This window comes from Vulpes lagopus, chromosome 8 (assembly GCF_018345385.1).
Source record: "Vulpes lagopus strain Blue_001 chromosome 8, ASM1834538v1, whole genome shotgun sequence".
Lineage (NCBI taxonomy): Eukaryota > Metazoa > Chordata > Mammalia > Carnivora > Canidae > Vulpes > Vulpes lagopus.
In genome coordinates, this window is record NC_054831.1 from 4,415,859 (window position 1) to 4,432,191 (window position 16,333).

The 16,333-nt window shown below is 54.2% G+C and overlaps 1 protein-coding gene across 10 annotated transcripts in view; it reads right to left on the bottom strand.

Annotated features, from left to right (window-relative positions):
* Nucleotides 1–631: 631 nt before the first annotated feature.
* AGAP1 (ArfGAP with GTPase domain, ankyrin repeat and PH domain 1) overlaps nt 632–16,333 on the bottom strand; it is a 530,214-nt gene continuing 514,512 nt past the window's right edge. For all 10 annotated transcript variants that reach the window (XM_041766497.1, XM_041766496.1, XM_041766499.1 and 7 more), the window contains 2 exons: nt 9,269–9,524; nt 632–8,255 (listed from right to left, as the gene is read on the bottom strand). In XM_041766497.1, the coding sequence (XP_041622431.1) occupies nt 8,052–8,255; nt 9,269–9,524 (460 nt within the window). In that variant the 3' untranslated portion in view covers nt 632–8,051. The remainder of the gene's footprint in view (nt 8,256–9,268; nt 9,525–16,333) is intronic.

The following is a 16,333-nucleotide window of genomic DNA, read 5'->3' on the forward strand; positions in this document are numbered from 1 at the left end:
AAAATTGCTGACTGTGGTGATGCCTGGGTGGTGGCAGTTGGGTGTTTTACTGCTCGGAGTTCGAAGGTAGAGATATGATGTATCTTGTGTGAGGAGAGTGGGATACTGTTAGTGACGGGAGTACTGGTGAGAGCATTCTGGAAGGGCTTTCTTTCCTAGCCACCTGCCGAGTCCTTGTCACACACCCGGGGTAGCGTGGTCCAGCGCAAAGATACTTCACAAGCATCTTCCGGGCCCACCCGGCTGGCGAAGCCATGGCCCCTCAGAGTTGCTTGAAGATGCACAAGTTGGAAGAGATGCTCCTTATCGTCCCCTCACGCCACGACCACAGCACGTATGTGCCAATTTCCTCACGTGAGAGGCTGCCCGGCCTAGCACGTCCCTCTCCTCTCTCTCCTCCCCGGAGCACACAAATCCCATCCGCCAGGACAGATGACCGACACCCCCCGCACCCCCAAACCCCAAAAAACCTCCGCAGAAGCAGTGTAGACATATTTTCATTTCTTTATTAGAAAGAGGTCTCTACACTATAGCCACCTCTCCCCATTACTTTACACATTTCTCTTTTTCTCTTTTTCTCCCCCCTTAGAATACTGTACAGCGGACACAAAAAAATCCCAATGCAGGAAAATACAAACTGGCATATTTAATCAAAACAAAATCATATGAAATAACAAGCAAAGTGAAATGTCTGTCAATGGTTTTAATTACAGTACAAACAATATAAATAGAGCATCATCGAGTCATTGTGAAACAAACTTGCTGAATGAGGTAATATAAAAACAACCGAAGGAAAAGAAAAAGAAAAAAAAAAAAAACCAAAACCCCAAAGAAACCAAACCCACCTCTAGATAAACCCCAGGCCGCTCTTCCATCTTCTATACATCACTATTTACAGAAACAGAAAAATGTGCTGCGGGGGGGGGGGGGGGGGGGCAGAGACTCGGTGTCCCCTGTTCCCTCCCAGAAATGCCTCCCTCGTCACCTTGGACCCGCTCGGGCTCCCGCTGGGAAGCACACCAGCTGCCACACGAGCACCCCCCCAATTCGGGGTCACGGGCAGGAGTCGGGGCCGCGTGGGGCAGGAAGCACTCCCGACACCTGATGGCCAGGCCTGGGCCTGGGGAGGCGGCACCCTCCGGGCCCTGTGGAGCAGCCTCGGTCAAGGGCGCAGGGCACCGTCCCCAGCACGTGGGTGCTCAGAGCAGGGCAGGGGTGGCAGCCTCAAGAGGCGCACGTGCTCAGCACAGAAGCCCAGCTGGGAGGAGGGAAACGGGGATGCTTCTGAGGTTTAGGAAGGCAGGATTTCCAACCTGGAGCCGCGTGACGCCGCAAAGCCCTTTTACGCTCCCGCTGCCTGGGCGCCTGAGCAGCCCCGTGCCCCCCTGCTGTGCACCCGGGGGGCGGGCCCGGGAGGGCGCCCCGGGCTCCCGCAGGGTCAGCAGGCGAGCTCCCGCCCTGGCTCCAGCTCCGGCGCCCTCGGGCCCCTCTGTCCTCTGCGGAGGGATGGTGGCCGCAGGGCTGGGAGCAGTGGTCACCAGCTGGGCGCCCCACCCCCCTGGCCTCTGGCAAAAGGCCTGTCACTACCTCCGGGTGCCCAGCCAGGGGCGGACAGCCCCAGGACGTCCTTCCTCAAGCCCGGACACGCACCACCTTACACGGGGCATCAGGCACGACTATGTGACCTCCTGGGGGTTGGTGACCCGCCTCGTTACTGGAGTTTGGGCCGGCCCAGATGCTGACTTCCCGGGCACCGTGGCCACGATCTGGTCCGGGGGATCAGGGCACACTCTGATTTAGGGGCAGCTGCTCCCGACACCTGAGCGTTCCGCTTGGAAGATTCCTCGAAGCTCTTACGTCTTATGTGGTTCTTTTCTTTCACCTGCGTCTCAAGGTGAAGGACACGGAGTTTCTGCTGACAGTGAACCCTAGGCAGCCCTCACTTTGGCAGGCGAGTCTCTATCATATGGCACCCCCCGGGCCTCGGGGGCGTTCTCTACAGAAGCCACACACCAGGCCAGAGTAGAACACAAGCCCTGGGCTGACCTCTCGCACCCCACCCCCCCGACGAAGGCGGCCTGCCCTGCACGTACCCCGCAGTGCTGGGCGCAGGGTGACACTCGCTAACCCCCCGGGCTTGTCTGTCCGCTTGGCAGGGGCAGCTCAGGGCGGGGCGCCGCTGGGCATACCTGCCTCCCCCTGCCCGCCTCCTGGCACCGCAGGCCCTTTGTATGGGATGGGGGCCCTCGGACAAGAGCATTTTTACCAACCAGGTGCAAGCCCCAGAACCAAATGCCGTCGTTTGACAGCGAAATCAGCACCCGCCCCCCACCCCCCACCCCCAAGTGAAGTGCGGAAAGGAGGGGTTTTCAAATCTGCCGTCCTGAATGCTTGCTTCGGGAGCGTGTTTCCCACGCTGGTGAAACTCAACTACTTCTGGAACTTGGGCGTTTTAAAAATCACAGGCTAAAAACCAGACTTTCTGGTCTTATAGCATCCTGTGCCGGTGGAATGTCCTCTAATTTCCCCTCTGGCCCACACGGAACAACTGGAACTGGAAAGAAGTGCCAAATCTAGGTAAAAAGCAGTAGGCATCCAACATCCAATAGGGAATCCATTAATATTGTTAAAAAAAAAAATCTATGTAAGGACAGCCTTTCTCCTCTAAGGGGAAGAACATGCGTGTTTTTGAAATACAAATTCTAACCTGTTCTGTGTCCTTTCTTCCTGGAGGGGAAGGGGGAGGGGCCCAGTGTGGGGGGTGTGGACCCCCAGAGCCGCCCTGCTGTTCTCTCCTCTCCAGGGTCCTGGCCATTCTGGGTCCCAGGGGTGCCTTCCTGGCAGCAGTGGAGAGAAAAGCCTGACACCACTCCCGTCTACTCCAGGGACCAACCCACGCCCCCTTCTCTCTTCTGCGTAATTGGAAGCAATTCAACGTGTTGACTGAAAGGCCACCTGATTTAGATGCTTGAACCGCGAAGGAGCCGTCAGGGTGCAGGGCACGGAGCAGAGTGGGGGCGACCCCACCGCCAGCCCCCTGCCCACTGTGAGCGCCACACCCCGGGGGCCCTGGCTGGGGTGGTGGGGCCCACGCCGAAGACTCACTGACCACAGGCCTTCCAGAGGAAAGCCACTTGGGAATTCAAGAAAGCAACACGTCGATAATGGTCCAAAGTGAAAAATCCGAGCCTGGATGCCAAAGGCCCTTATGTAGCTTTTGGTGAAGGATGAGGGTGAAAATCACTTGAAGACAGGACTTCACAATGTGTGAAACCCACGTTCGAGGAGGGAGTTAGAAATAAATTATATTCCCTGGGAAAGAAAGATGTGTATCTTCAGCACATTGCTATTTGAATTCCTTCCTGACTGGTTTTCAATTTGTTTGTTGAAGGACATAAATACAATCCAGGGGAGTTCTAGAAAGTCACACCGACCTTGGGGGGCGCGTGAGGGATGGAAATAGAGCAGATGGGGGAGGGCAAAGCAGCCGGTGGAGGGGTAATGGATTTGCTTTCCAATTATCTTTGCCTTTTGAGAAGTTTTGGAGGTCTGAGCATGCTTACTCTTGGAGCCTCTACCCTCCCTAGGTGGGAATGTGGAGTTATTTCCAGAGCATTCTAAATGCAAGGAAGGGTTGGCAGAGCTGGAGCCTCAGGGACCCACATCATCCTTGAGGGCAGTGCGGGCTGGGGGCTGGGCAGGACCCAACGGCCACCCTGGAGGGGAAGATGTGTTCACCAAGCGTGGGCCCAAGGGAAGCTGAACGCCGGCCTTGACGGGGAGGGAGGCCGTAGAGCCCGAGCCCCGTCGGCATGGTGCTCTCCAGCCAGCTCGGAGAACCCAGTGTGGGGAGTGTCCCAGCAGCCTCCTGGCGGCTTCTGAAGGGACGGAGGCCTGTCTACCACAGGGTGTAGCAGAGATGTGGTCAATGTTGGGCCTAAGGTGACCTTAGCGAATGCACGAGGGTAAGACTCAACGTTTTCTTTGCTTCTGGGAAATCGAACTCTGACAACAGGAATGGAGGATAAAGGTCAGGACGGGCTCTTCCCTCGGGGGAGGGGCTCTTTGGGAGTAGGGGCTCACAGAGAGCCTCACCCCCTCCTCTGACACTGCTCCCAGCGCATGGGGGTGGGGAAGGGCACAGACTGGCTTGGCAGAGGAGAGGCCCGGAGGCTCGGGGGGCTGGCAAACATGCTGTCGCTGACTCCCTAGGGCACTGGCTGGAGGATGCGCTGCCAGCGTCGAGGGGCAGCCTTCCAGGCACGTGCCCTGGCTTTGGGGCTATCAGCATTCCTGTTCCTAATGGACACTCCCATTTCCTGAGCATACAGCCCCTGGCATTTATCACATTGGTTGGAAACCAACTGGTCATCAGATCCTGCGAGGCCACCCCAGTGTCACTGCTGAAGAAGAGGCCCAGAGCTGGGTACCTGGCCAAGGCTACACGGGAGGGGCAACAGAGCCCAGGGAAGCCAGGTCTGCTCTCCCCTAATGAAGTTTGTGACCGCTCCTCTGCAGATGTACAGGAAGTGTACAGATGTTACAAAACTGGGCAGACTGGTCTGTAGGCCGGACAGCAGAGGCTGGGTCCAAGCAGACCTCAGCAGGCTAGACAAAACTCCAGAGGACAGGTGGAAAGGCATGGCCGGCACAGGTGCTGGGAGGGCCACCCACTGCCTGGGCTCAGGGGCAGAGAATGGGCTTGTAGGATTCTGGTCAAGAGAAATCCCACAAGGGCGCTCGGCAGCCCTGTGATCGACAAGCACCCCCACTGCCTTCCCCTGCTTTCTGGGGTAATTACATGCAGCGTGCTTTTACTGGGACACATGGAACTGCACCTGCTCATGGGGCCAAAGACTCATGAAAATGTCACTTGTGCACCCTCAGGCTGCTCATCTCCTGAGACGACAGGAGACGGAATCAAGGCTTCTTCCCCTGCAGGGTTTCTGGGGCCACAGAAGGAACCCCGCCAGATCGTGATGCTACATTCCCTGGTGACCACATGCACCCGTGCCTTCCGCAGCAGGTGGCTTCAGGTTAAGGGAACTTTAATTCTGAATAGAAAAGGCTATGTGGACTGTGCAGTGGCATCTTCTCATCACCGTCACTTCACGGAACCTTCCGTGGGAATAAACAGTGACAACAACACGACCCCCTTCCCAAACTGGTTGTTTCTAATGCCAGCCCTTGGCTTTATCTTCCCCGCCTTGGTGTGAGAGCAAGGCTTTAGGATGGAAGTGTGAGCACTGTACCAGCGAAGAAAGGCCTTCTGGTGTGACGCCGAAATACAGATTAGCCACCGGTCACCTTTATTTGGAGAAAGACCCTTGAAACCCACCACCGCCTCTCCCCTGTTGCCCAAACTCAGACTCAGGAAAGCTGGCTGCCTCCTGGAGCAGATCAACGTTGCTAAAAATAGCAGAGGAAGGGTCAAGTTTTCTGAGAAGGAATCCATAAAGTCCCCATGCCGGAGAGAGAGAGAAAAACAAAACCAAACCAGACCAATCTAGCATTCAGGTTGTGAAAGGCTACGTGAAAAAAAGTCGTTTGGGAAAATATTATATTATAAACACATATAATAATATGTACACACTCATATACATCTCAGAAGCCTTACAAGGAATTTTCCGTTTCTTTTCAAAACGAGGCTTTGCTATATGATAGAGCATTCCTAGAGCGGGAATTAACTACAATGAAATAATTTAAGAATTTCATTTATACTATATCTGCGTTCACTACGTAAAGTCTAGGCTAAAGGCTGTGCGGAGGCGAGTGTGGATAGCTGGGTTAGCACAGTAACGTGTTCTTCAAAAATAGGCAATGACATTTTTTTTTCTATTCACATTTAAAATAACTACACAGTGATGAAACACAGAATTAAAAATCGGGGCCGGAGGGGAGGATTAGGGACCTGGTGTCAAGGCTCTCAGCCTCGTGGCTTCTGTACCTGCTATTCCTGGAGCCTGCTGGGTTCCACGCAGCTGAATCAAGGTTACAAATGTCCATGAAACACTGACCCACATATAAATTCAGTGTAAAGATTTATTTTTTTCCCCACCTACTTAAATTTTTTTTTTTAAAAAGTGAAAGAAGAGAAAAACTCTTAGAAAATAGAAGGTTTAATATATGAGAGCAAGGAACTTGCCTGGAGGCTGCCGGGAGGACGTGGCCCTGCTCCTGTGCTGACAGCAGTCCAGAGTCGCCTTCCCAGTGGGATGACCTCTCCCAGGTCACACCTGCTAATGGGCTCTAGGCACAGCCACCCCTTCTTGTTTTTAACCCAAGGTGTCATGACCTGGTTTACTGTGTTTGCCCACCACGCTGAAGGTGGCTGGGGTCTCAGGCAGCCTGATGCCACAGGGACGACGGCAGGCCAGGTGACCTAATGAAGGAGAGGCGGAGGGCCTGGCCACCAAGTCAGGGGCCAGCCAGTGCCATAGAACCGTGGGTGGCTGGTCAGGACGGCCTCCGCAAAAGCACCCGGGTCTGGTATTCAGAAAATCATCCCCGGCTTCTCCACGGGGCCCCTTCCTCTGGGCCTGCAGAAGTGGTATCAGATCTAAATAATGAGAAATCACATGCCTCCTTCCCCCACTCTCTCATAGGCATCTAAGTGTCTTTTTTTTTTTCCTTTCTCGATTTTAATAAGCAAATTGTACCACCGTCTTCTTCTGATATGTTCCTTTTTAAAAGCTGTCGATCACATTAATGGAAGTGTTTGCTGCTGGGAGTGTTTCCCAGGTACAATGATCTGTAACCCTCTTATTTCAACTAGTTGCATGCTATTTGTTCACATCCAGTTCAATTTATAAATTAACAGAGGTGCCATTTGTCTGTACAAAAATCAATGCATATTTATGAACTTCTTTTATTCAAATAGATTTTCACAATCTTATCTAAAGACATGACACAGAAGCCTGTGTGACACTCCGGTGTGGCTCGGGACTGGCCGAGACAGCCACCTTAGCAAAAGGGAGTGAAAGCTCTCTCAGATTTGGGGGTGTGGCGGGGGACGGGGGGAGGTGGAAAAAAAAACATTTTATGCATTGACTTAGTTCACTACATGGCCTCAAAATGTTATTATTAGCTTGAATTTGTGATTTCCTTTTGAATTTGTGACTTAACTCTTATTTATTTTTTCCATTTTGTTTTTGCACCCAAGGAGACTCCAGTCAAATAATACTCAGCAACTGGTTTCCCCTCTTTGGACTGAAAAATTAAACAGATACTAAATTATGACAGTGAATTTAGAAAGGAGGGCTCCAAGGGCTCGAAAGAACATGTCTGGGATAATACGATGCTTCTAAGAAGTATTGCAATCACATCGTGGCAATCATCAGAGCGTGCTGCGTAACTACCTCCTCGGCTAATATGCTTTCTTCTCGGTGATGACTAATCATGTTCTATTAAACAGCGGTAATGCTGGAAGAACTCAACTATACAAGTGTAATGAAGCCAGTATTCTCCCCGGACAGATTAGCCACAACTGATTTGACACATACCATCATAGGGGCTTCAAACCTGACAAACTCTGCTTGCTTCTGATTTATGCCGTCAAGCTCCTCGGAGAGGAGATGAAATCCAAGTGTTCCGTTTGGTAGAGGTGAAATGTACTGATGTGCTTAACTGCCAGTTAAGGAGAGTTACCCTTCCTCTTGCTCCTTGCCCACCCTCCCCCTCGCGTCCCCGTCCCTTGTGCCGTGCTCTGTGTCTACAGGGCTCTGTGTCTACAGGCCGCCCGACGCGGGGGGAGGGGGGGAAGGGAGGGTCCCTCGCCGTGTGCTATCATCAACAAACCAAGGCCCGCCGGTGGGTCCTGCTTGTTGTTAGGGGAGTTCATGAAAAGGAATCCGTTCGGCAGCCTCCTGGCCTCCTCTTCTGCCCCAGGGAGGACGGTCAGGTTTTGTGATTTGCGCGTGGAGTGAGGGCGGGTGGGCGGGCAGCCGCCAGGAGGAGAGTGGGGATGTGATGGGACTCACGTGTCGTGACTTCCAAGAGGGGGCATGAGGCTGTGGGTGCCCGGGTGCGGCGGGCAGGTGGGTGCGTGGTCCTCAGATGATGGTGGGCACCCTCCCGCTGCTGTTGTTCCGGTTATTGTTCTTCCGGGACAGGTTGGGGGTGGCCATGAGCACGAAGCGCTCGTCGGGGCAGCCGTACTGCAGCAGGACGTCGATGCACTCCTGGCTGGAGGCCTGCCGGGCGTAGGCCAGCGCCGTGTTCCCGTGGGCGTCACGGGCCATGACGTCCACCCCGTACTGCGGAGGAACAGAGGGCCGTGAGGTCACCGGTGGGAGTGCGCCCTCCCGGGGACAGGCTACAGATGTGAACTGGCTGGGGAGGTGGGCGGCCCCACGGCGTGTTCTCTGAAAGACTGTGCTTAACAACTAAAAGGCCCTCCTTTCTGCAGGAGACCAAGGATAATTCTAGTGTTGCTAACTCTGTTTTGATGTTCCAATTGTAAAAACAGAAAACAACTGCATTTTGATCTCAGAAGCGATTCTTTTCCAGTGTAGGAAATTACATACGTAACACACAAGAGCACCGGGACAGTGGCTACCCCCGCGCTATCCGGGTCCTATAACTGGCCAGGGTTTCCCTCCGTCCACCCCCTGCCCCCCCAGGGAGTTCTCTGCTGCCCCTGGACCCCTGGATGGGGACTCGCGGTGGCTGCCACAGTCGGGCATGGACTTCTCTGAAGCAGCCCTGCTCCTTCACACTCTCCCTTTCCTGTCTCCATTCGGGCATCATGACTAATGCTTCCATAGAAATGTAAGAAATCATATTCCTAGAAAAAATTACCGAGAACAGGCCAGAAGAAGCCCTTTGACAAAGTCCTACCGTATCAAACATCACACTCTGGGCCCAGTATTTTTATGTCTGGTAAAAGAAAAACCACATACATAAACTAGCTGTGTCCCTGCTCTCCGCCACCTTCCAAAACAGAGATGATGGGAGGAACAAGAGGGACACCTCTGCCTGGCTTGACCCAGAGGGGTCAGGAGAAGCACGAACTCTGCAGACACCTTGGCTCCTTGCTAGCGGAGCATGTCCCGCTCACTACCTTCCTCCCTTTACTCAGTCCTCAAGCACAAGGGGCGTCCTCACGTTGGGGAGCTGGGGAGCCAGGGGCCTCGGTCCCGGAACCCTCAGTGCCCCAGCCCTGAGGCCTTCCATCTTCAGACCTGTACCCTTCCACCAGAAGGATGCCCGCAGAGCAGACAACATGCCCGTGGCAGCTCTGCTCCATGTGCGGCACCTGGTGACCTACCCAGATCAGGAGCTGCGCCAGGACCACGTTCCCCTTCCGGCAAGCCAGGTGCAGCGCTGTGCGGCCGTCGCCCTCTCCGCACGTCTCATTCACCTCCTCCCGGGAGCCGTGCGCCAACAGCAGGATGACAGCCCGCAGGTCCTCGTCGGCGGTGGCCCGCAGCAGGTGCTGGCCCAGGGACAGCTCCGTGCAGGGCAGCGGCGCCAGGAAGAGTTTCTGCTCATACTTGGCCCGGATCCACCGCTCCTTCTCTTCCCTGTAAGACCCAACCACACGGGCGCAGTCACAATCAGGAAGGGCAACCAAGGCCTCTACCTAGAACCTGTGTGGTTCGGGGGCATCCGGGAGGAAGGGCAATAGCAGGAGATGGGTATCTTCAGGGAGCACAAGGAAGCCCCCTAATCACAGGTTGATTTTTCCCAAAGTGGGGTCCCTGACCAGCAGCATCAGTAACCACCTGGAAATTTGATAGAAACGCAGATTCCCAGGCGCTGCCCCAGACCTCCTGAATCGGGGCCTCTGGGGGTGATTTAACAAGCCAGGTGGGGGGTTCTGATGTCTGAAGGTGTGCACAGAAGCCCTGGCCATGAGTTCACAGGGTTTTTTTCTGTTTTCGCGCAGAAGCTGTGGCCAAGAAGACCCTCCTGCCTGCCCGAGATCTGGAACGATGCAGGGCGGATGCCACAGCCCGGGGGTCTGTTCTGTGGGGAGCAATGACAGCGTCTAGCTGGGACTAGGGGCAGGAGGTTAGGGGCAGGATGGCCAGTGGGCTCCCCCATATGGGTGTGACCCTGAACTCTCAGCTTGTAACTCCTCACCCTAGAAGGGAGTGTGTGAGCCCTCTGGGGGCTCCCAATACTTCAGTTAAGGACCATCTCGCTCCAGGCCCACGTATGAAACCAGACACCCCAACGGGGGGAAGGTCTGGAAGAGACAAGCAGACTAACTCAGCTACTCTCTGGATACCTGGGGAAGGTCAAGGTGCTCCAGGGCCTAGCACCGAGACAAGGCAGGCGGCCCAGGCGGCCCGAGGCCAGAGCTGAACTAAGGGCGCAGGAGGGGAAGGCCCCATTCTGCTGCAGCGGCTGCCCCTCCCCCTGCAGCGTGGCCTGCTGGGAGTGTGCCCCCTGACCTGGGGGGGTGTCAGGGTCCAAGCTGCACAGGATGCTGCCTGTGACCTCTAGAAGGAGTGCTGGGCATATGGGGGGACGGCAGAGGGGGGCAATGGGAAGAGGAGGTAAAGAGAGAAAGGAAGAAACCAGCTGCAAGGTGCGTTGGTGGGTTTCAGTTTCTCCAAATGGCCTGTGAGGGGCACTTAAAGCAGCCCCGTCATCCTCACAGCTCTGCAGCACCGCCAGGGGCCAACAGGAGCCGCAGGAGCAGGAAGGGAGGTTTCACAAGCAGCTCTTGAGGTGGGGGGGTCTGAAGGCTGAGTGGGGGTGGGGGCCGAGCCTGGGGAGGGCTCCCAGGAGGGTGAGCCTGGCAGAATTGTTTAGGGGTCGAGTCTGGGGGGTGAGTCTATGGGTGTGAGTCTGGGGGTGCGAGTCTATGGGGGGCAAGTCTGGGGGCATGAGTCTGGGGGGCAAGTCTGGAGGGGGCGCGAGTGCCCTGGGGTGCAGGCAGGTGGGACGCCCTTAGCTGGACTGATGGGTTTTGATGAGGACCAAGAGAGATGAAAGGACAGCCCTAAAGAGGAGTGACTGTCATTACTGAGACAAATAATAACACAGCTTCGCAACTGCCCCCTCCTAAAATCCAGCGTTTCCTCCCGGGGAAGAGTCAGGGTACATAGCTACAAACTACACAGAGAATCACTTAGGGCCTCCGTGATACTCTAGAAAGAAAACTCATTAACCATGACATTTTTTCTTCCGAGGTACAGAAAAAAGGCCTTGTTTACACCTTTTACCCGTGTTTACATTGTTCCTAGTGATCTAGTGTCGGGTTAGCCCTAATCTGTTTTTAAATACTTAGGCAAACAAATACTTCCAGGAGTAAATCTGGATTAGTTTTGCTTCACTTCCTGGTACATGCGAGTGACCCCAGAGTGACCCCCGACCCTTTTCATGCGGAGATTTCCAGGACAAACACTGGGCTGCAGCTGAGAACCTGCACCCGCACTGTGCACCCCGTACCCCGCGCCCCGGGACTCTGTGGCGCAGGCAGCAGGCACCCTCTCCCTACTTGGGCCAAAATACAAGCACAAAAGCATTGGGCAGGACAAAGGCAAAACACTCCAAACAAATCATGTTTCTCATGGTATTAAAGAAACCTTATTTAAAATGTATTTAACATACGTTGATGCATTTCATAAATCACCAAAGAGCAGGAGCAAGACGTGAACGAAATGAAAAGGGACAGTGGTGAAGGATGCATCCAGATTTTCAAGTTCCAATTTGCTAACTCTCGTTTTTGGGGCAAGCATTAAAATCAGAGCTGTTTTATTCTGCTCTGGTGGGTTTTAATGCACATTGCCAAATCACCCAGGGATAAAACAGAACCGAACATGTAACTATTGCCCTCAATGTAATTATCCAATTCTCTTTTTAATATTCAGATACCCCAGCCAAGGACTGAGGACAGCCCACAGCCTCTGAGTCCTCCCTGGCGGCTGGCATGTTCTCCTGGGGGAAGTGTGTATCTTTCTGGCCTGGAGCCTGGTCACCCCACACAAGCTCCCCTGGATTCACGAACTCAACATGCTTCTCAGTGATTTGTCCTGTTTAAACTGTTCCTTGGTTTTCAAATTCGGTGCCGTTTATAATACATAACAAAGGTGGATCCCGATTTTATGGGGATGAATACTATTTTGGGAGCTTCTTCGGGAGAAAGGCTCTGATGTGATGTATATGAAATTAAGAACAGGTTCTCGGAGAGCATTCCGGCAAGGGAAGGCCTGAGGCTTGAACTCTTCCCAGCCGGTCCACCTGTGACCCCTGCAGAGCTGGAGCAAGGTGACTATTAACCAACAGGCCTTCAGAACCTCCACCAGTGCAAATACAGAAAGCGGGCTTGATACTGGGGGCGGTTCCCCGAAAGGCACACTATGAGGGCACAAAGCCTCCAAGTGGCCTTCTAGGTGAGGACTGCCTCTTCCAGCATCATGTCCACCTGCACCCACCACCCCCAGAGCTGTTTTAATGCGTGGCCTTTCTCATGTGAAACCAGAGCTCTTCACCAAAACTTCTCTGTTTAAAACCAGATGCTTTCCATGCTGGCTCCTGGGTCTCATGCATGCACTAGGAATACTTTTTAGCAACTGAAATCCAGTTGGTAGGACTGGAGAGCTCAGGAGGGCATGGGGGTTTTGCTGATTCAGAGAGCCCTATCCATGCTCAAGCACTTGCTGTTATCTAGAACCCAAGTCCTGTGGTCACCATGCAACCTGACAAATGAGGGGGTAACCTTCACCCTGTGGCCTTTCCACAGTAGCCATGGTGGGAGAAGAGAATCGCCACAGAGCTACAAGGCCCTGGTTCTTGGCAATGGAGACACGGCATCTACGGGCCTGCTCTGTTCCCTCTCTTGGTGTAGACTTCTGCACCTTCGGTGACCCCTTGGGCTCTGGCTTCCTCATCTGTAAAGTGGGCACAGTGATGTCTACTGTGGGCAGGGTGGTTTTAGAGCTGAGGCCACATGTTTGGAGGGTGTGCCAGCCACAGGAGTTGCCCTGCAAGAGGCAGCTGTTGGTGCTGCTGTGATGGAATCAGCATCTTTACGGATACACAATCGCTATCTGGCACCTGTGAACTCACCTGTAGGGCTGATGTGTGTGACAAAGGGGACTTGGGGGCCTGTGAGGGTCAAATGCCTGCCGGATGCTTTAGGTTTCTAAATCTGGGCTGTCGTTGTGTTCGGCAGGGTGAGGTGGGGGCCCTCAGCTCAGGGTCCTGACAAACCTAGTGGTGTCCTGTGACCACCCTCCACAGCCTACCACAGGCCAGAGGGGCTCGGGACGCTGGGCGAGGGGTGCTCAGCCAGTCTGAAGGACCTCATGGCTGTCAGGGTGTCTGGGGCCAAGTGTGGTTAGCCCCCATCCATGGCCTTGAGATGCCTGAAGTCTTCCTGGGGGCTAGGGACTGAACTGTGTTCCCCAAAACGTATATGCTGAAGCCCTAACCCTGGTGTGTCTGTAGTTAAGGTTAAGTGGGATCACAGAAGTGGGGCCCTACTCCAGTGGGACTGGTGTCCTTACAAGAGGAAGAAGAGACACAAGGATCTCTCTCCATGTGAGGCCACCGTCTATAAGCCAGGAAGAGCTCTCACCAGAAACTGACCCCAGCACCTTGACCTTGACCTTGTGGCCTCTAGAACTGTAAGAAAATACATTTCTGTTATCACAGCCATCTGATCTGTGGTATTGTTCAAGTAGCCTAGTCGGACTAATGTCCTGGACAACCACAGTCTCCATCATTGCCATCTGGCTTCTGTGCCAACAGTTAACATGTGAAAGATGGACACTGGTAATGACCGTTTCTATGAGAATATTCGGTCTAAAACCATTTGCCCTAAGAATCCAGATGCCAAAGCACAAATGCGCTAATTGTTACTCTTATGTTCCAATCTTACTTCTGGGATCCCCCGCTTGTCTTGGCTGAGCCTTTCATTTTCCCCAAGGAAGGCCAGTTCAAGAGCAGCGTAGCCAGCAGTAGATCACTTCACCTCATTCCAATCCCCTGGAGGCCCGCTGCTCACAGCCTCCGTTAGCTAATGAGCTAAAAAATGACTTATTGGCACGGCCGGCCGTCAGCAGAAAGAAGGAGGCCCAGCTCCTCATTTGAGCCCCGTGCTGACACACCTTTAAATAAATCAACCGCACGGGAGCGAGAGAAAATGAGAGAACGGGCAACTAATCAGGAGAAAGACACTGACCCAGTCCCCCAAAATAAAGAGAAAAGATACAATCGAAGGTGCCATAGTAAACATTTTCTTCTCTTCCTGCCTGAAATGAAACCCCCCCCTTTATTAGGTGGCCCTCCACCTTCTCCTGCCCCAGGGCCAGGAACTGCTTGGTGCCCAAGCCGTGGGCCGGGCCAGGTACTGAGCACAGGATTTGGGGATCAGAGGACACGTGGAGCCCCAGTCCCAGGAGCCGTGCATCCACAGAGTCTATCAGGGTCTCCCAGGCCAGGATGTGCTCTGGTCCTGCTGTCCGACAGACAAGTCTTTGCCACACTTGACCTTGACATGGCCAAGGCTCTGCGTGCCCCTCAAAGATGATCCCTGGGACGCATCCCACCTGCAGCCTGCATATTTTAGGGCTTGCCAGACAGAAACAACCCCCGGCACCATCAAGGACCACCTGGCACAGCTGATGAGGTGTAGCCTCCAAGTCCTGGGAGCACTTGCTGTGGCGATGCTGAGGGTGAAGATGATGATGACGGAAACAGGCTTTATTGAGAATTCCCAGTCACACCAGGCTCTTAAAGGGACCCCGGGCATGTTACATGTTTTCACAAAGGAGCTATGTACCAGATGCTAAGCAAAATGCACTTGATATGGTAGAGTCGTGGCCGTATTTTGAGAAATCATGACAAAACAGAAAGGCCTTTTTCTGAAAAGCTTCAGGGAATAAAGAAGATAGGGACAGTTTTGTCCCAAGTTGCAGAAGAGGTGAAAGGGCACACAGTCTCCAAAGGACAGCTCTTCCTATTTTGAAGCAGAGCAGCTGGACCGTGAAGAGCCAGGGAGCCCGGAGTTGGCTAGGCAGGACGGGCTGTGGGAGGAGGACACTACCAGCTGGTGGGCCACAGGGAGGCTCCCAGACCAGCTCTGGCCTTTAAGATGGGCCTTGGGGACCTGCTGTGGCTGGGGCGTTGGCTGGGCCACGTTGGCCTGTATGGAGACACGCTAGAGTGGGCAGCGGGGCCTTCCGGACTGAGTGAGTGCCAAGGTTCGTGCCATCCTGGCCGGAGTGGCACCAATAACTCCTGGGGCCCATTAATATAAGCCAGGTGATACACAGAGATGGCAGGGGCAGCGAACTCAGCGGATGACAGGATCAAGGTTAGAGTCAAAGGATGATCAAGAAGGGGGCGGGCCAAGGACAGAAATGAGCACTTATGCTTGCAAAAGAAGATGTGCATGGCTGGGGTTGGGGGAAGTAGAGCTTCATTCCAGTGCCTGGGACTGCTTGGTGTGTGTGGGCTGCACTGGGTCCTGCCTTAGGTTATGGGGTCCAGTCACGGAGTCAGGGCCACTGTGCCCAGTGCAGGCAGCACCACTGCAGTGCTTCAACTCCTGGGGAGGCAGGAGGGTCGCTGACTAGCCAAAGGAGATTGGACAGAGGTGTCTGGAAGCCAAGAAGGCTGCCAGGGCAAGATGTGGATGGTGCTGATGATTACTACGGCAAAGACATTGATCAAGAGGGTCATCTGTCCTCAGAACTGGACGGGTGTCCTGGGAAGGGCTGGGCATCCCCAGCACCTCGAGCTGCCCAGGACTGGGCTGGCACCTCTCTCTCCCCCCGTGAGCAGATACGCGGCCACAGGACAGCCTCCTGCATGAATTCGCCAGACCACCGCCCTCCACATTTCCTGCACAAGCATTGAGCCTCTCATCCTTTCTCCACCACTGTTTACAACTCCACGTGAGCCAAGCATGGGTTTTCGGTGACCAGCCTGTGTGCACATGTTGATATGCAAGGCAAGAGTCACTATTAAAATGGCTTGACTTGGGGTGGCCTAGGCACTTGCTGGGTTAAGTGTCTGCCTTCTGCTTGCTCAGGTCAGGATCACAGGGTCCTGGGATGGAGCCCTACATCGGGCTCCCTGCTCAGAGGGCAGCCTCCTCCCTCTACCCCTCTTCCCGCTCCTGTGTGGTCTCTAATACATGAATAAAATCTTAAAAAAAGAAATGGCTTGACTCTGTCATGCAGACTAGGAATGCAACCGCGAATGTCATAGCTCCCGTTTGGTACCTAAGGTGAGCCACAGTGGGGGGAGGACAGTTGTTCTGGGTCCCCCACCTGCAAGGGCCAAGAGGCCGACCCCGGGCCTCACTGGCTGGGCTCCTCCTCCGGGCTCCACTGCCTCCCAAATCAGAGACCTGACCCCAGGTTAGCAC